The sequence below is a fragment of the Saprolegnia parasitica genome (assembly GCF_000151545.1).
Source record: "Saprolegnia parasitica CBS 223.65 unplaced genomic scaffold supercont2.2, whole genome shotgun sequence".
Classification (NCBI taxonomy): Eukaryota; Oomycota; class Saprolegniomycetes; order Saprolegniales; family Saprolegniaceae; genus Saprolegnia; species Saprolegnia parasitica.
Window position 1 is genome coordinate 246,791 of NW_012156396.1, and position 16,847 is coordinate 263,637.

Sequence of the window (16,847 nt, forward strand, 5' to 3'; positions counted from 1 at the left end):
CTCGGTCATCTTGAGCGACTTGGGCAAATTGAGCCAAAGCTGGAGCCCAATCGCGGGCTTGGTTGCGGCTCGCAGGCATCTCCGAGTGGACGATGCCGCGGCCTGGGCACATCCACTGGAGGTCACCAGGCGCGAGCTCGCCGCGGTGGCCGCAAAAGTCTTCGTGAAGCATCGTGCCGGGCGAGTGCGGCAAGAGATACGTGATGGTCTCAAAGCCGCGGTGCGGGTGGTCGGGAAACCCGCCGGGGAGCTGCACGTGGAACTCGTCGAGCATCAAGAACGGGTCGAGGCGGCGCAGCATCGGGTGACCAATGGACCGGCGCACGGTCGCGCCGACACCTTCGCGCTGGGCCACCGAGACAAAGCTCTTGGAAATAGATCGGGACGTGAACATACTGGTAAATTGAAGAATGAGCTGGACGAAGAATGACAAGCAAAATATGCCTGGAAGATGCTTCCACCGTCAACCAACGCCTGTGATTGGCTCCAATGGATGCCGCGCCGTGCAGTGATTGGTGCATTTCAACTACAACGACGGAGGAAGTATTTTCCAGCCTCGGGCGAATAGCGTCGCCATGCTTGGTAAGAAGCTCGAACGTGGCCTACAGGACGACGCTTCCGGAGGGGGTCGAGAAGACATAGATCTTGCTCGTTATTGCTAAGCTCTGAAACGAGCAGGGGAAAATCGTCTCTACAACTTGGACGCGTAGTACGTCCGCAGCTTGTCGCTTTTCCGAAGAGCAGCCACGAGCGCCTGGAGCTTGGGGTACGCTTGAGTCGACACGGTGATTTGGCCTGGAAAGCCCGCGACGACGTTGTCAAAGAGGTCAAGGAGGTAAATGTCAGCGAACGAGAGCGCCTCGCCGGCAAAGTAGGCGCCAACGAGCCGCCGCTCGAGCGCCGCCAGCGCCGTCGGCAGCACGTGCTGGTTCACGTGCGCAAGCTTCTTTGCGCGCATGTCGGCGTCCATTTTGGCGTACACGACGGGGCAGACTTCCGAGTAGACATCGCTGATGGCGTCGACGACGCTGTCGGCCGCGAGTGCGAGTAGCGCGTCACCTGGGTACAGGCCAACACGCTTGGCTACGTAGCGCGCGATCGCAATGCTCTGCGCAAACACCTTGCCGTCCACGTGGAGCGTCGGCACTTGGCCGAACGGAAGGTCCAGGTAGGCTTTCGTCGCAAAGTACTCTCGGAACGAGTAGCGCGTCTCGCTGAGCGGAAGGTCGCCGTACGCGCAGAGTAGCCGCGTGAGCTCGCCCCGCGCAGGGATGTTGAAGTAGTTGAGGTGGAGCTCCGTCGCCATCTCGTGCTGTCTTGACGACGATCTTGTTGAATATGAGCTTGAGTATACCATAGAGAACCTGGTATTGTACATTGGACAACGAGCTTAGTGCAAAGTCAGATCTTTAGACAGAGTCTGGTCACGGACACGGGTCGCGGGCATAATAGCTATTATGTACCCCTGGTCGGGGTGGAGCGAATAAAAGCCAAGCGTGGTCTCGACAGCTGTGGAGGACGCACTCGTTGGCGGCGCCTGTGGTCAACTGCAAATGTATGTAGTTTGTCGAGCTACCACCAAGTCTACACCAGGGACTGCCCCATCTCCGCATAATTCCATGCACTGCAGCAGTCGTGCACGCCTTCGGGATGGACGTTCCGTGCATAGGGCATGTATTTGGATCGCAGGACGAGCGAGACATGAAAATCGTTTCGACGTCGCCATTCGACTACGATCTTAGTGCTTGGTCGCGTCGTCAAGGATCGAGTAGTAGAACGAGGCGGGCTTGGCCGGCGGCGCGTGCTTTTCGAGCACACGGGCCAAATGCAAGAGCTCGTGCTCGTTGTAGTGGAAGGTCTGCAGCAGCATCGAGAGAGGCAGCTTGGCGTCGGCCGAGTACCCGACCGGTACCGTCATTGACGGAATGCCGGCAAAGTTGCCGAGAATGATGTAGCGCATGAGCGCAATCGTTAAACTCAGGTCGCTCAGGCCCGACTCGAAGACGTCCGGGGTCAACGCCGGCGCAGCGACGCCTGTCGTCGGCGTCAGCAAGACGTCAATCGACTGGAAGAGCTCTTTCGTGACGCGCATGGCGTAGCCTCGAATGCGCTGCGCCGCGACAAAGTCCATGCTCGTAAACACGCTGCGGCTAAACTGGAGCGTGATCTGAACCTCGGGCGAGAACGACGCGATCTTGTCGTAATGCGCATCGGCGTTGAGCGCCTCTTCGCTCACGATCGTGACCGAGTGGCTGAAATGAATCGCCTGCAAGTTGGGAATCACCACGTCGACAAGCGTCGCACCAAGCGACTCGAGGTGCCGCGCCGTGGCCCAGAATGCCGCAACGATCTCGGGGTCCGTGCCTTGGAGGTACTCGCGGAAGATGCCGACGCGCACGCCTTGGAGGGCCGTCGATTCGAGCGCGGTCGCATCAATGTGCACGGGCGGCTGGAGCTGGCTCATCGGCAGCGTTGCCTCGGGCCCCGACATGATGGCATACGCCAGAGCGGCGTCTTGGACGGATCCAGCGATCGGCCCCACATACGCCAAGCTCGGCGACGCGGGAAAGTAGCACGGGATGCGCTGGTAGCTGGGCTTCAAGCCCACGACGCCGCAGAGACCGGCGGGGATGCGGATCGAGCCGCCGCCGTCAACGCCGATCGCAAGCGGCACCAAGCCCGCGGCGACGGCCGCCGCCGACCCGCTCGAGGAACCGCCCGTCATGTGGTTTTGATTGTACGGGTTGCGCACAGTGCCATGTGACGGGTTGATGCCGGTCGTGCCGAGACCGCACTCGTGCATGTTGGTCTTGCCGACGAAGAGCGCGCCAGCCGCCCGGAGACGCGCAATCGGCGGTGCATCAAGCGCCACGGGGCCGTTGAGGGGACCGAGAAAGCCCGTGCCGTACGTCGAGTTGTAACCTGCGAGGTCGACCTAAGTACGACGTGGTCGGTGAGACAAGAGATGGGCGGCAGCATAAACCTCGTCTTTGACGGCAACGGGCACGCCATCCAGCACGCCCATCGGCTTTCCCGCAGCGTACCGCGCTGTCGACGCGGCGGCTTCGCGCAGAACTTCGTCGGTTTTGACTTCAATGAACGCACGCAGAGGGACGGGCCGGGCATCCGACTCGGCGATCGCGGCCAAAACGGCTTTCGCCACCTGCAGCGGCGTCACGGCGCCCGCCTTGTACTTGTCCGTGTAATCCTGGATCGTCCAGCGCTGGAAGGCTAGGTTCTCGCCAATGGGCGCAAACGTGAGATCGTGAACGTCAAACCCGGCGGCCTTGGCGTCGTGGGCCGCACGCTCGTCGGCGCCAAGCACGTGCACGGGGTAGTACATGGGCGAGTCGGTCACGGTTGACGCAAACTCGCGCACGGCAATGACGTCGTTGTCGGCGCGGAGCACTTGAAGCACGAGGCGGCCGATCACAGGCACGCGCGTGAGCTGCGCAAAGAGGCGGATGCCGACGCCCGACAAGCGCGGGCTCACGATGGCGCGGAGGTCCATGGTGTCGCCTGGGAACTTGGCGGCGATGGCGTCCGAGGAGCCGATGAGCTCATCGCGCGTCGCGAGAACGAGGATCGCGACGACGGCCACGGCGATAGCACTCGACCACTGCATCTTGCCAAATGACCGCAGATCGCAACGCGATCCAGGACGGATGACACGGGGCTTTTAAATCGCAACGCGATCCAGGACGGATGACACGGGCTTTCAACCCGTTGACAAGCGATGGCGTCGCCCCGCCGCCGACCAGCGTCGGCTATCCGGATGCGGCGTCGAAGGGACGGTGTGTCGACTCGACAACGTTGTCCTCGACAGCGAAGATGTACGAACACGACAAATGCTCCGACCACTGCTTCCCCTTACTGCTGTGGATTGTCATTGCGCAGCATCACGTCGAGGCCCACGGCTTGCGTCCGGCATTCATCGTTACGGAGAAAAGCAGCAGCGATTAGGGTTGCTGCGTATTTTTGACATAATTATTGTGGGGACTCTGACATCGATTGTGCACGATCGCACGGACGCGCGATCAGATGAACACGAGTCGACGACTGAAAGTGGCTGACCATTGTGCTCGGACCCAACTCTTTTCATTTTCTACTTTTCGCCGGCGCGGCCCACTAAGAACTCAAGGGCGACAAACAGATAGTAGTGTTGTGCAACGGAATGATTAGATAGCATTTTACGACAACTAGGTGTTTACACATTTCGGCTTACATGGCCGACGCCAGATACAAGGCCCAGGCGCGCGTGAGGCCGTCGTCCATGGGCACTTTCTGCAGCATCTCGAGCGCGACGTCGGCGTTGACACTGGCATAGTTGAGGTACAAAAGCGACGCCCACGCGTTGTCGACTTGCTTCTTGGCAATGAGCGGGAGCGGCGCGAGGACTTCGTCCCACTCTTCCTGCACAAACTTCTTGGTGCGGACGTACTCGGTCACGGGCGTCGTCGGGATCATTTGGATGCCGTGGATGCAGTACTTTTCAGCACTGAACCACGTGGCGTAGTCGGCCTTGTTGTCAAAGAAGATGCCGAGCACCTTGTTCGGACGCATCTCGATCGGCTGCACGACGTTGCTCGAGTCCATGAGGAAGTACGTCTTGACGACGCGTGCGTTGAGCGTCAGAAGCAGCTGGCCGAGGCCCGCCATCGGACTGTTCTTGGTCACGCTGCCAAAGAGCGCCATGCCGTAATGGAAGTTGATGTCTTCGGACGAGCTCTCTTGGTCCTTCCCGTCCGCGAGCGCCGTCACGCCGTGCGAGTACGAGTGCCCCTTGTACCAATCAAACATGCGGAAGGTCGGGAACGCCTTGTCGCCGCTGTCGGCGTTGGCCACGTCACGCACCAGCGTCGCGGCCCGGGCATTGAGGTCCCCGAGGCGCAACCAGCTCGGGTGCACCTTGTTGGCAATCGCGGCGGTCGCGATCCAGTACCCGTAGTGATAATGGTGGTCGTTGTACATGGTGTTGCCAAAGTCGGCGTTGAGGTCTTTCTTGACAAAGCCCTCGGAGCTCACAATGCCCTTGTACACGCTGTCGTACACGAGCGGGTACGTCCACGAATTGTCGATGAACGGCGCGAGGACGGTCTCGAGCTTCTTCTGGCAGCTGCGCAAGAGCGCCGTGTCGTCGCCGACCACCGCCTTGTCGGACGCAATGAGGCAGAGCGATGCGTACTTTTGGGCCGCCTTGCCGTTAAAGTAGTACGAGCCACCGATCGCGAGGTTCCAGGGCGCCGCAATGTCCGCTTGAAGGGCCTTGAGCACGCTCGGTACGCGCGCCTTGGACGGCGACTGCCGCGGGAAGAACGACGCAGGCACAAGGTCCTTCTCGTCAAAGCGCCAGCTCTCCTTGGTCACGAGCGCAAAGAGCTTGCCACGCGTCGTCGACTCGAGCGCGAGGCCCGTGGCGTGGAGTCGCGTCGCGGACGACGGCGATAGCGTATCGATATGGTGCTGCAGCCCAAAGTGCAAGAGACCCTTGCTGCACGCGCCTTCGGTCGCCCACTTGAACGCGTAGCTGCTTGTCGTTGTCGTGACGCTGCCACCGTGGACGATGCAGTCGGCGTACGCGTCGTAGTCGCTGCCATCGCTGCCCTTGGAGGCCAGCGCCAGGCGCACGGTCGTGCCTGTCGCGGGGCCCGTCGCCGTGAGCTCGGTCGACGACGTGAGCGACCACGAGAGAGGCGACGAGGCGTAGAGCACCCACACCATGCCGTTGCCCATCGTGAGCGCGAGCTTGGAGGCGGATGCAAACGACGCGCCGGCCGTGACGGCCTGGCCGTTCACGCGCGTGATACCGTGCGTCGTCGTGAGGCGGGGCGTGAGGCCATGGTACTTGGCGCTGACGTACGCCATGCCGCTCACGAAGCTCGACTCGACGCTCTTGCCACCATAGGACGCTGTGACGGTCACGCCGAGGTCGTCCCACTTGCGGATCTGGAACGGCGTCGCGCCCGACGCTTTGAGCTCGGTGGCCGAGACGAAGAGGTCGTTGCCGATACCGTGGAGGTAGTAGCGCGGCGCCTTGCCGTTGCCCGAGGAGCCGCCAAAGACGCGGCTCGACGGCGGGTACGAGACGCCGATCGCATCGCGGTGCATGGCAACTGCGTACGGGTTGGCCCACGCGCGCAGCTCGGCGTTGTCCTTTCCGGCGCTAATGAGGTTGCCCCACCAGCGGTTCGTCGGGATCGGCATGTCCTTGATCGACGCGTGCAGGTTGCGCGGCGGCGCGAGCCACGACTGGTCCGTCGACGTACGGTACATGGACGCGAGCGGGTCGGATCCGTTCGCAGCGACGGCGACGGGGTCCGGGCGCGAGCTCGAGCTGCTGCTGTTGTCGCCCTTGGGCGAGTCAAAGCTGATGGGATGGCCGAGCGCGCCGCTGCCGTGCGACGGGTGATAGGCTGCCACGAGAGGCGCGAGTAGCGCAGCGAGCGCGACGACAAAGACCATAGCTCGCTTCTGTACAGTCGAGTGGTCGAGGCTGGGCAATTTGAACAATGAGCTTCGGACCCGCCTTTGCAGGACGACAAAGGTACAGGCAGCGGCCGATCCATGATCAGGCGCGGGGTCGCTTGCGAGTTGTCATACGAGTGCAGAAGCTGCACATGGTCGCCGTGCGTAATGCTGCTGGGCAGCGGCAGATGGCGGCGACGGCCTTCCGACCGCCCAGAGCGGCGAGTTCGTCCAACGCAGCATGCAGCTGATGCGAACCCCAAATGGCTTTTCTGAAGGACCCACAGATCCAGTGCCAACACCGGATTGTAGGGGCCCTAAAAAGCGTTTTTGACCACCCCTCGAAAAGGCAAATGGCAATCATGGTGCTGCATCGGACTCTGTTCTCTGTGTGCTCTGTGTGTAGGCTACGTAATAGCCCTTGGTAATAGTAAGGACGTATGTTTATGTCCTTGGCTGTAGTAACATGCATGCGCGCCACTTGCTCACAGACCCCTCGCGATGGGGCTATCTACGTCAGTGTCCAAACGACTCAATAATACCGAGCGCGGGAACGGCGCTTCAGTGGATCGTCTGCGGCCAGACACGGTGATGACCAGATAGACAGCACCGACAAGATGAATGTGGCAACCTCTGTTGTAGGTGCAGCTCGGCTGCGTCAACAGGTGGGAGCACACGTCGACCACCACCTCACTACCTTCATGGAGCGGCGACAGCCTGTCGCGTTCGACAACCCAGCAATGACGGCGAGCGGCAAAGCACCAACACGTATTTCTTGCATAGAGCGTCGTAGTGCGACTGCAGTCGACTGCGAGGGTGTTTTCGCTCTAGTGCCACATCGTCACCGGCTCGCACGCTGATGTCGCGGATCGTCAAGTAGGGGGCCCTATCTAAAAAGTCGTGCGAAATGGCAAAAAAACAGCAGAGATTCAGACAGCGGAGCGAACATGGGCCGGCGCAACCTTCGCTCGTCTCGGACGTCGTCGGGGCCGAGCCTCGCTGCAAGCATGCGATCGTCAAGGAAGGCTACGCTGCGGCCACATGCCAAGCCGGCCGCGGCTTCGGCCCTCTCGCCCCGAGCTCCGAAGCGCGTACGTGGCACGACAAATCCCATGGCGTTGCCGAACAGGTGTCAGTGTAGTCTAGACAAACGGATATGAATGCTACGGTTCTCAAGACGCTGGTGACGAAGAGCAGTGCTATGCCGGCAGCCTCCCCACATGAAAAGGCGATGCGTGGCCAGTCTCGGAACGTTCTCGCCAAGCCACTTCCAAAGGGCGTCCAGTACGTGGATGCCGACTACAGCAGCGGCACAGACGTGGAAGAAGACGACGCTGATGAGCGCGTCTTATCCGGCTTTCCGCCCGCGCTGCGCACGCTCGAGAAGGACACGGCGCTCTTAAAGAAGCATTATCCCAGTGCGACGGCCACTCCTCTCACGAGCGCATCTTGCTATCATACTGCGTCTGCGTGTAGGTATTTCCACGGTCGTTGTCCAGCAGACGCTCATCGACACCATTCCCAAGTGCGACGACCAGCACTCGTACTTTGCCAGCCTCGTCGACGCCAGTGCGCGCCTCGAAGCGCTGCAGGAAGAAGCGCTTCAATCCCGACGCAGCACCTTGCGCTCCGTGGAGACCTCGTAATCCTCCACCATTGCAAGCAAGCTATTATAGCAAGCATGACGAGTTACCTTTCATATCAGAGAACGCGTATGTCGCCAAGGATCCGGTCATACCATCTGTCATCTCACCTTGATTGCCATTGTCCTTCCATGCCTCTTCGTTCCCGTCGCATGGGCGTCGCGAAGTGGTCCATGTGGAGCAAGCGGCGCGGCAGAACGACGACGACCCCCAGGCGTGGGATTCGAAAGAGACAGACCCTCGTGCTTGGAGATTGAGGGGGTTGCCACGCGTGGGGGTAGGGGTCGTGACATGGTGGACTAATTTTAACTCGCCTGACACGATGGACAACGAGAGTATGTCGGCCGACGAAGACAGCGCCACCGACGACTCGGTGCCGCTGAACTTTCTCCTCGGCGACCGCGTTCGCTTCTACAGAAATGCGTCGGGTCCGATCAAGGTGGTTGCGGTACGTCGTGTGAGATTGCTTGTACGGGGAGGACAATGAACGACGACCTGTAGCAACCCCGGCCACGCACCCCGACCGACTTTACAGACATGAGCAAGCGCGAGCGTGAAGTCCGAGCCAAGATGGTGCTGGACCCCATCAATGGGATGCGAACGTTCCTGACGGCCGTCAAGATGGACGAGGCCCCGGCGCCGTCGACGTCACCATCGCCACAACCCACGTCCGCCGCGTCGTCGTCGTATCTCAGCTCAACTGCATGAATTGTAGTCGCTCGTTCCAATCCCGAGCGGAGCGCAAGCAGCGTGAGAAGCAGCGGCTGCAGGTCCAGCGGCTGCAGACATCCATTTCCTGGAAAGGCGACAAGGACGAGACTCTTGCGCAGGATCGCGGCTTGGATACGTCCCATGGGTACATGCGCCCCAAAGCGTTTTTGCCCGTCGCGATCTCGAGAGCACCGACACTGCACAGCGTCGACAAGCTCGCAGGTCGGCACTACTACAGCGGACGCCTCTTCCCACGCCATGTACTAGTCATCCAAATCGAGGTCGAGAAGGCGCGGGCCAAGGTCGACTGGCGCTTGCACCACGCCCAGCGCGTACTGCAGGTCACGAAAGCCCAGCAAGAATATGCCCAACAAGTGCTTTCGCAAGCGGGCACGGCCCGCGAACGGGAAAAGAACCGCAAGTACGTTGTTCATGTAGCATCAACACTTTGCCGATAACGCTCGTAGACACTTGATGGAGGCCAAGCGCAAGGAGATCGAGCGGCGAAAGCACGAGCAAGGGCTCGAGCTGGCCGCCGCCAAGCTCGAGAAGGAGCAGTGCCTCAACGACCTACACCGCGACGTGGACGAGCGCAACCGAGTGGCCAAGATGCGCAAGGTACGACCGATCCCACTCTTTTTGTATGCATTAAGGTCGAATGCACGCAATTATAGGGCAACATGGTGAGCAAGCTCAAGGACCGCGTTGAGTACTTTCAGCGCAAAGGCATGAATGGCCGCGTCTCGAACCAGTACAAGCTGCAAGACGACGTACTCGACGCCGGCGACGACGTACCGCTACCGCCCGCGGACGCGCCTACTCTGAGCTCGTTCAAGCCCAGTCGCCGACGGCCCCGGGACAAGTACACGATCGACGTCACTGCCCGGCCCAAGCCTGTGTTTGGCGGCGGGTTCCACGTCGAGCCGGCCAAGTGCCAGTACAGCGATGACGAGAACGACGCGAACGAGAGCGACTGGGAAGTATCCAAGGCCGGCGATATACAGCATACAGGTCTATTTCTGCTCGAGAAGCTGCAGGCTCTGCGAACCAATAGCAAAGGCATCTACTCGTCGTCGTGCTCCTTGTGCGTCTTGGTCGACGTTTTCGGGCGGCAGATAACGGCCGTGCCGTAGCAAACGCTGCTGCAGTGCAAGCCAAAGACGAACCGGTTCATGGCGAGGTTGGTCTCAAACTTGGTGCGCACGACAGCCGTGGCGCCTTGGGCCTACACCAGAGGGTTGAGGAGGATAGGTGGCAATACGGCGATGAGGGTTACGAGCGCAGCCGCCTTCATACGGTGCACGGCTTCGTTGTTGGTCTCGTTCATGAGCGACGAGTATGACCGCGTCTCGCCGCCGAGGACGCCGCCAAACGCAGCGAGAATGTCTTCGAGGATGTTCTTGGTGCGGACGACGTTGCCGCAGACCATGCCGAGCTCCTGGATGACCTCGCGGCCTTCGATGTGGTCGCGGGTTGAGAGAAGCAGCGGCGTCTCCTTGACGTAGTCGGGGCTCATGATCGTCACACGTGGCACCGCCGTCGTCGAGAACCGCGCCGCTCGCCGCATGAGCATCATCGTCGGTCGCGTGTCTGTGCGGGTTGAAATCTGACAACGCCGCCGACGTCAGCCGCTCCGGATTGGTCAAAAGCCCATGATACACCGGCAGGCCATTGGTCCAATTAATGCACGCTATTTCCGTGTGCGCGACGAAATGCAGACACTATTACTGTTACCTTTTACCCGACACGCAGCAAAGACCGCAGTACACGCGCTTGAATCCGCTGCGATCCAACGGCTTCGGTGCGCCAAGCATACAACGTTTTGTATGCCAGCTCTAATAGCTCTACTGCGGAGATCTGGCCTCGTGGATGCTTCATAATACACTATTTGCGAAGATATGCCAGGATTGGCTAAAAAAGAGCCAATCCTACGCAGCGCGACCGACCGCGATGGAGCCGTCCGCCAAGGTACACCGACCTGTCAGCACCGCCTAGCTCATACCTGCGTAGTACGCGCTGTACCACGCAACGGACCCGGCCTCGCTCAAGTGGGCGGCGAAGATCCGCCTGACGCCCGAGCTGCTGGCCAAGCTCCAGGACGGCTCCGTGGCTGATGACCTCTCGCTCACGTTCTCGGCCGACAAGACAGAGCCGAGCGTCCTGCGCGTTGGCGACGAGGCCTTTGAGCTGCTCACGTACCCCGAAGATGCGTCTGTGAACCACCTCTGCACGCTCAGCCCCGAGGACGACGGGCGCGGCTACTCGTTCTACGAAACCGGGCGCATTGCGAAGAAGCTCATCGTGCAGCGGCTCTTGGACAGCACCGAGAAAGACCGGCTCAAAGACCGCCACGCCAAGTCTGTGGAAGACTACAAGTCGCGCAGCTCCAAGCTCCTTGAGGACAAGCCGACGCGCGGTGAGCGCAAGCGGACACGCACTGTCATTTGGCAACCGGACACGCCAGCAGTGGCCATCCCTGAGTACGTCGCCCATTGACACCACAAGCTCATGCATCATATTTTGTATACAGTAGGAAGCCTTTGACAGCGTTCGCTTCGGCACTAACGTCCGACCAGCTCGAGGCGATCACGCATGAAATAGCCAAAAAGATCGAGGTCGAGCCCGTTCTGAAGGTCGAGCCGGCTCCAAAGATCGAGGCCAAGCCAGCCCCGAAGATTGTTGCTGAGCTTCCCAAGGTTGTCGAAGCAGCTTCAGTCGAGATGCCCAAGGCCAAGGCCAAGGCGACGCCCAAGCCCAAGGCTACTCTTGCCAAGATCTCATCCCCAGTCCAGCGAGTGCCTGCGACCGTCGGCGCAAATGAGCCACCAAGCAAGGCCGTAGTTAACGTCGCGTCGTCACTGGATCTCCCCGTGCCGGCCTTAGTGCCACGTGTTCCGGAAACCACCAAGCTCATCCGTGCCAAGCGTCGCGTTCTCTCCCCCGCCGTGCACGCGCTCTCGACCTTTACGCCGGACATGGAAACCATCTTCAAAAAATACAGCGCCACACGTAGGAAGAATTTCTGCTGCATGGTGCTATCAGTGATGATTATAGGTCCGTTGGTGGCCGCGATTGCCAATGAGAGCGAGCGGGTTGCGTGCGAGGCCACGCTCGCCGAGCACGTGGCTGCGTGGACCCTTCTCGAAAAGGTGCTGTACCGCGAACGCTGGCACTCACTCAGCTCTCATCTCTAGTCGTATTCGATCGAGGTTGTTCTTACCAACACAAAGGCCATCACAGGCGCGCCCCCCAATGCCAAGTACGCTCAGAAGCACGAGCTCCGCGAAGAGGTCGGGGAATGCGCCACCACAGTGTGCTCATGCGAGCGTAGGGCATTGCGACCGTGAAAGCCCTCATGGACCATCTGTTGTCGCTGATTTCAACCGCCGAACTCGCCATCGCGAGCTTCAAAACGCCGGCAATGATGGCCGAGAACGACGACGGGACGTTGTAAGCAAACATTGGTTTATATGAAATTTCACCTTGCTGGATGTACTTGGGCTACTACACGAGCATGCTCCCAACGATGCAGAGCACCGCGAGCAGACCTGCGCAGTGCTGGACAGTGCCTGTGGCGCTGGACGGCCGCTGGATCGTGCTCTCGTCGCTGACGTTGCTCCCCGTGCGGTTGGTGCGCGTTGCATTGTGCGTCGAGTTGTTGGTGGTCGAGTTGGAGTGCGTCAAGGCCGCGCCGGGCACGTGCGTCTGCTTCTCGTGTTCGACGGATGTGTTGAGCAATTGAGGTTCATCGCGCGTGGAGTGGTTGCCGATGCTGTGGGCTGTGGGCTCGGGCGTCGAGTGGTTGCCACTGATATGGGCTGTGGGCTCGGGCGTCGAGTGGTTACCACTGCTGTGGGCTGTGGGCTCGGGCGTGGAGTGGTTACCAGTGCTGTGGGTTGTGGGCTCGGGCGAGCGCGGAGCGTCCGTTGCCACACGGCTGTTGTCAGTGTCAGCATCGATGTCAGAGTCTTCGCCATCAGCAGCGTCCGCGTCGGCACCGACATCTTCGGTATCGGCGTCTTCGGTAGCGTCGATGTCAGAATCAACGTCGTCTTCGCCGTCACCGACCTCCGCGTCGTCGTGACCGTTGTCGTGGGAGCTGGAGGAGCTGTTGGACGTCGTGGGCAGCGGCGTTGAGTGGGTATGCGTTCCTGGGTGCATCGTTGGCGTCGTCGACGAGCTGTTGTGGGCGGTCGTGGAATTGCTGCCATGTGTTGCATCGTCGTCGTTGTGGGCATTGACCCCCGCGATGATGGGCTCATCCTCGTCTTCACCGTCGTCGCCAACGTCGCTGTCCCACGAGCCGAGCTCGTCGTCGAAATCGCTGCCCGACGCGCTGTTGTACGAGTCATCCACGACGGGAAGCGTCGTCGGAGCCACAATCGTCTCTTCGCGCGTCGCGTTGGCCACCGTGCGATTGCCCGAGGCCGTGCCATTGCATGAAAACGCCACGTACGAAGCGTTGTGCCGGTTCGTACAGCACTGCTGCTCGCCGGTCGCGTTCGTCGCCGGGTTCCACTGGTAGTAGAGGTACACTTGGGAGCCGCAGCACGCCGCGCGCGCCGGGTTGTAGCACGACGCGCCGCACTTGGGCAAGTCGGGGCGTTCCAAGCAAAGGTCGCTGGCCGAATCGGCGGCAACGATGGCAGCAGCCACCGACGCAGGCACAAAGAGTCGCATGTTGATTGGGGCGAGAGATGGAAAATGCGATCCGACTCGGCCCGCGATTTCCCTTCATCGATGATAGAGCGATAGAACGATAGCGGCTCACGACGAGGCTCCTAAGTGTGAAGTCCCATCCTCGGTATCCTTCGAACATTGATGTCGTCCCGCGTCGCGACGTGGTGCCGTGATGCCAGCTCGGTGGCAAGATCGTTCAATTCTTCCATTTACCGTCTCATGTTCCATGCGTGTCAACCTTCCTGGAGCGGCGATGTGGATGAAATGAGTTTGCGATGCCATGTAGTAATACATCTACGAGAGAGGCCTCCGTAATGCACGCTCGTGAGGCAAAGCAGTGGCGTCTTCGAGGTGCGCTATTCGTTGCGGCATCCTGAGAGGCTCTCGGTAGCTTGCCCACCTTGGACCCGGGGCGTTGAGCATTGCCGCAAGCGATGGCCAAGTGTCGGAGGTGCAGGCGATTGTCATGCAAGCCTAGCGGTCTTGACCGCAAGCCATGTGGCTGAGAGCCTTGAGCGGGTTGCTGCGTTCGAGCCTGGGAGGGTGCCAGAGGCAGGAGTGCAAGACCGGTCAGAGGGCCACGATGGACGACGAGTGAGCCGAGAGCACCACCATGTAGCGTCTACCTGGTCAGTGCTGCTTGTGGGACCATGACCATACACCCATCTGCAGAGGCGACGCCATGGCCTCGGCCAAGATCTTGCTTTTCCAGGCGGTTCGTGGCACGCCCATCTGCATGCCAGTAATTTTGGCCAATCCCCATGGAGGAGGAGCTCTTACCTTGTTAAAGCAACATCCATCCTCGACCCTGTCGCAGATGCATACGGAAATTAGGATATAGAAGTAAAGCACCTCGTGATACGAACCTTCCGCCAAAGGCCGCCCACCACTCCTATTGGGTGAAGCCAGTTAGTTTTGTATTTCTCGGTCGGAAAAGAGGCGTCCCCCGCCCAAGGTTCCCCGCTACCCCGTCCCGGAATCGTATCTCGGAACATCATGCTTGCCTCCTCGATGATTAGCTCCCAACCCCCTTGCTCCACGGGCGAGGGCCCCCGCGCCAAGCGGAAGCGCTCCGTGGATGCCCCCTCTTCTCTCGATGGCGGAATGTCGCCGTCGTCCATGGACGAGTTGCCCTGCAAGAAGAGCAAGGTACGCGCTCCCGATCGATAGGCAGCAAGCCAACGTGCCATGTGTAGGCGACGGATGAGACCCACTTCAAACCCTCGGAAGACCACGACCCACGTGAGTGCTCTGACGCCCCCCTGCACGAAGACACCATTAGGGATCCCACCACCGCCCAACTCTCCACGCCTCCGGAAGACGGTGAATGCACGGATCTCGACAACTCGGACAGTCCTCTTCACGCACCGGAAAGCAACCGTCCCGTCGACAGCCCGCGCTCGGACGTCGGGTCGCCCCCTCGTGCTACTCAAGGCGACTGCTACGACGCCTACTACGACGGGCCGGGGTACGACGATTTTGCCGATGATGCCGATAGGCGCCGTCGCACCCTGAAGCTCCAGTACTGGACCCGCTCGGACGAGTGCAAGGAACGCAAGTGGGACCATCTGGACCTCCTCGACTCGGAAGAGCACGGCATGACGCGCGAAGAACACATCTACGCCACGACTCTGGCAGGTAGAACGTCGTTCATGGAGCCCAATATGTTTCCGTACTCGACGCCGGAAGGCATCGAGCACTGGACTCTCTGGAGCCGCCTCGAGATGCGCCATGCCGACGTCCAGGACTACGTCGAGCAGTGGATCACAACTAACGCGCCGCATGTCACGGCGTGGAACTACGACGACAACCCGGAGCGCTCAATCAACATCTTCCACGTCCACGTGTACCTGCAAGTGGGCGCCGAAGGCGACGTCTTGCAAGGTCGCAGCGTCCACGATCTCGTCCACTAGGCGCACATCCTACTAATACATTGTCATATTTAACTTAACTCGGCGTCCTGTGACAACGAGACGCCATGGCGCTCAAGGCACTGCATGATGGCCAGGTTGACTTTGGACTTGGCCTTGGCGAGGGTCTTGATGTCGTTACCCTCAATGAGCGCTGTCACGAGCACGCAGTACATGCCAGCGAGCGTCACTTGCAAGCAGCGTAGATCGTGGACGCGGAAGCTGTTGCATTTCGAGCCAAGCTCGGCGATGCCCGCCATCGAGTCGAGCGCCGCAGTTGTGCCGCTGCCGTGGGAGAGCTCGCTCACATTCCCGAGCGTGCGCGTACCCATCGAGTCGGAGCGGCGAACCTCATGCGACTCTTTTTGGTGAAAGAGCTCGGGCGAGACGATGCAGTGGGGCAGCTGCTCGCGGAGGTCGTCGATGAGCTGGTTGAGGAGGGCGACAGGCGTGGTTGGCGCCACGTGGATTTCGACATGGACCTTCCGGAACGTGCACTCGGAGTAGTTGCGCTGGTAGTCGGTCGCGAGGACACTGTTGGGGATGTGGATGAGCGCGCCGTTCATGGCGCGGAGCACGGTCGTGTTGAGCGCCATTTGCTCGACGACGCCGGTCGCCGACCCAATGGAGCAGAGACTGCCGGTCGAGAAGGGCTCGGCAAAGATGAGGAAGAAGCCCATGATCGAGTTGCGGACGGTGGTGTAGAAGGCGAGAATGCCCACGAGCTCGAGGAGCGTAAAGAAGACGAGGACGAGCTCCTGCATCATGGCCGAGTTGGGCACGTAGACGTAGCACTCGATGAGGATCAGCACCATCGTGACAAACTATGCAAGCGTGAACGAGGATTTAGCAGCCGTCGCCTCGTACCCCAATGCTTTCCGTGACCATGAGCACGCGCGAGTAGTCTTCGCGCGAGGTTTCGTCCCAGCCAAAGTACCGGATCGACGCCTACGCCAAGGCTAATACCTAAGACGATGCAGCATGGAGTACCTTGGTGACGACGCGCCGCAAGGCGATCGTGGCCACAATGAGCGGAATACCAAAGGCGTACTGGAAGACAGTTGGGACCTCATCCGCGGCGTCGTCAATCTCGAGGATGACCATGGCGACGTAGAGCGCGAGGAGCACGATGGCCCACGAGATGGGCGGAAGGAAGTGGCGCTCAAGGTCCTTGAGGAACTGCTTCGGGCCAAAGCGTGCTCGGAGGAGGCGGAAGACCTGCGCGACGACGCGCTCGCGGAAGAAGACCGAGTTGGAGACAAGCACGAACGAGACGCCGCCCCGCCAGATCGTGCCCGAGGTCACCTGGAAGCCCATTTTCCGATATCTACACTATTCCATGTGCTCTGTCTTTACCACAGTATTTCTGTCTAGGAACGTAATATAGTGTAGTAGTGCGCTCTCAGACTGCCAGCACAGCAGGCAACTAAGCTTGCAG

General features: G+C 60.4%; 10 protein-coding genes across 10 annotated transcripts; 4 read left to right on the forward strand and 6 right to left on the reverse strand.

Moving 5' to 3' along the window:
• Positions 1-5: 5 nt before the first annotated feature.
• Positions 6-1,306, reverse strand: SPRG_00619 (hypothetical protein; the record flags this gene model as incomplete). Its single annotated transcript, XM_012338843.1, has 3 exons — positions 6-39; positions 111-395; positions 696-1,306. The coding sequence occupies 3 exons, from the start codon at positions 1,304-1,306 to the stop codon at positions 6-8; spliced, it is 930 nt and encodes a 309-aa protein (XP_012194233.1).
• Positions 1,307-1,657: 351 nt separating this feature from the next.
• SPRG_00620 (hypothetical protein) lies at positions 1,658-3,625 on the reverse strand (the record flags this gene model as incomplete). Its single annotated transcript, XM_012338844.1, has 2 exons — positions 1,658-2,935; positions 2,984-3,625. The coding sequence occupies 2 exons, from the start codon at positions 3,623-3,625 to the stop codon at positions 1,739-1,741; spliced, it is 1,839 nt and encodes a 612-aa protein (XP_012194234.1). The 3' UTR covers positions 1,658-1,738.
• Positions 3,626-4,154: 529 nt separating this feature from the next.
• On the reverse strand, positions 4,155-6,462 carry SPRG_00621 (hypothetical protein; the record flags this gene model as incomplete). Its single annotated transcript, XM_012338845.1, has 1 exon — positions 4,155-6,462. One exon carries the CDS (start codon positions 6,460-6,462, stop codon positions 4,222-4,224), a length of 2,241 nt encoding a protein of 746 aa, XP_012194235.1. The 3' UTR covers positions 4,155-4,221.
• Positions 6,463-7,696: 1,234 nt separating this feature from the next.
• SPRG_00622 (hypothetical protein) lies at positions 7,697-8,218 on the forward strand (the record flags this gene model as incomplete). The annotated part of the gene is made up of 2 exons (XM_012338846.1): positions 7,697-7,883; positions 7,942-8,218. The coding sequence occupies 2 exons, from the start codon at positions 7,697-7,699 to the stop codon at positions 8,109-8,111; spliced, it is 357 nt and encodes a 118-aa protein (XP_012194236.1). The 3' UTR covers positions 8,112-8,218.
• A 227-nt stretch (positions 8,219-8,445) lies between these two features.
• On the forward strand, positions 8,446-9,873 carry SPRG_00623 (hypothetical protein; the record flags this gene model as incomplete). The annotated part of the gene is made up of 6 exons (XM_012338847.1): positions 8,446-8,556; positions 8,610-8,776; positions 8,824-9,240; positions 9,287-9,437; positions 9,494-9,830; positions 9,857-9,873. 6 exons carry the CDS (start codon positions 8,446-8,448, stop codon positions 9,871-9,873), a joined length of 1,200 nt encoding a protein of 399 aa, XP_012194237.1.
• SPRG_00624 (hypothetical protein) lies at positions 9,796-10,445 on the reverse strand. The gene is made up of 2 exons (XM_012338848.1): positions 10,096-10,445; positions 9,796-10,044 (listed from the first exon to the last, which is right to left on the reverse strand). Exons 1-2 carry the CDS (start codon positions 10,393-10,395, stop codon positions 9,883-9,885), a joined length of 462 nt encoding a protein of 153 aa, XP_012194238.1. The 5' UTR covers positions 10,396-10,445; the 3' UTR covers positions 9,796-9,882.
• A 324-nt stretch (positions 10,446-10,769) lies between these two features.
• On the forward strand, positions 10,770-12,273 carry SPRG_00625 (hypothetical protein; the record flags this gene model as incomplete). The annotated part of the gene is made up of 6 exons (XM_012338849.1): positions 10,770-10,787; positions 10,830-11,299; positions 11,353-11,828; positions 11,874-11,968; positions 12,014-12,109; positions 12,151-12,273. The coding sequence occupies 6 exons, from the start codon at positions 10,770-10,772 to the stop codon at positions 12,271-12,273; spliced, it is 1,278 nt and encodes a 425-aa protein (XP_012194239.1).
• A 50-nt stretch (positions 12,274-12,323) lies between these two features.
• Positions 12,324-14,230, reverse strand: SPRG_00626 (hypothetical protein; the record flags this gene model as incomplete). Its single annotated transcript, XM_012338850.1, has 2 exons — positions 13,900-14,230; positions 12,324-13,855 (listed from the first exon to the last, which is right to left on the reverse strand). Exon 2 carries the CDS (start codon positions 13,497-13,499, stop codon positions 12,324-12,326), a length of 1,176 nt encoding a protein of 391 aa, XP_012194240.1. The 5' UTR covers positions 13,500-13,855; positions 13,900-14,230.
• A 180-nt stretch (positions 14,231-14,410) lies between these two features.
• On the forward strand, positions 14,411-15,439 carry SPRG_00627 (hypothetical protein). Its single transcript, XM_012338851.1, has 2 exons — positions 14,411-14,648; positions 14,696-15,439. Exons 1-2 carry the CDS (start codon positions 14,496-14,498, stop codon positions 15,410-15,412), a joined length of 870 nt encoding a protein of 289 aa, XP_012194241.1. The 5' UTR covers positions 14,411-14,495; the 3' UTR covers positions 15,413-15,439.
• A 2-nt stretch (positions 15,440-15,441) lies between these two features.
• Positions 15,442-16,730, reverse strand: SPRG_00628 (hypothetical protein; the record flags this gene model as incomplete). The annotated part of the gene is made up of 3 exons (XM_012338852.1): positions 16,400-16,730; positions 16,277-16,357; positions 15,442-16,233 (listed from the first exon to the last, which is right to left on the reverse strand). The coding sequence occupies exons 1-3, from the start codon at positions 16,724-16,726 to the stop codon at positions 15,442-15,444; spliced, it is 1,200 nt and encodes a 399-aa protein (XP_012194242.1). The 5' UTR covers positions 16,727-16,730.
• Positions 16,731-16,847: the final 117 nt, after the last annotated feature.

Coding starts and splice junctions, on each gene's coding strand:
- SPRG_00624 (XM_012338848.1), bottom strand. CDS start 10,395: ATGATGCTCATGCGGCGAGCGGCGCGGTTCTCGACGACGGCGGTGCCA. Junction 10,045..10,095: donor GTATGAAGGCGGCTGCGCTC/GTAACCCTCATC, acceptor CCTCTGGTGTAG/GCCCAAGGCGCCACGGCTGT.
- SPRG_00627 (XM_012338851.1), top strand. CDS start 14,496: ATGCTTGCCTCCTCGATGATTAGCTCCCAACCCCCTTGCTCCACGGGC. Junction 14,649..14,695: donor TGCCCTGCAAGAAGAGCAAG/GTACGCGCTCCC, acceptor TGCCATGTGTAG/GCGACGGATGAGACCCACTT.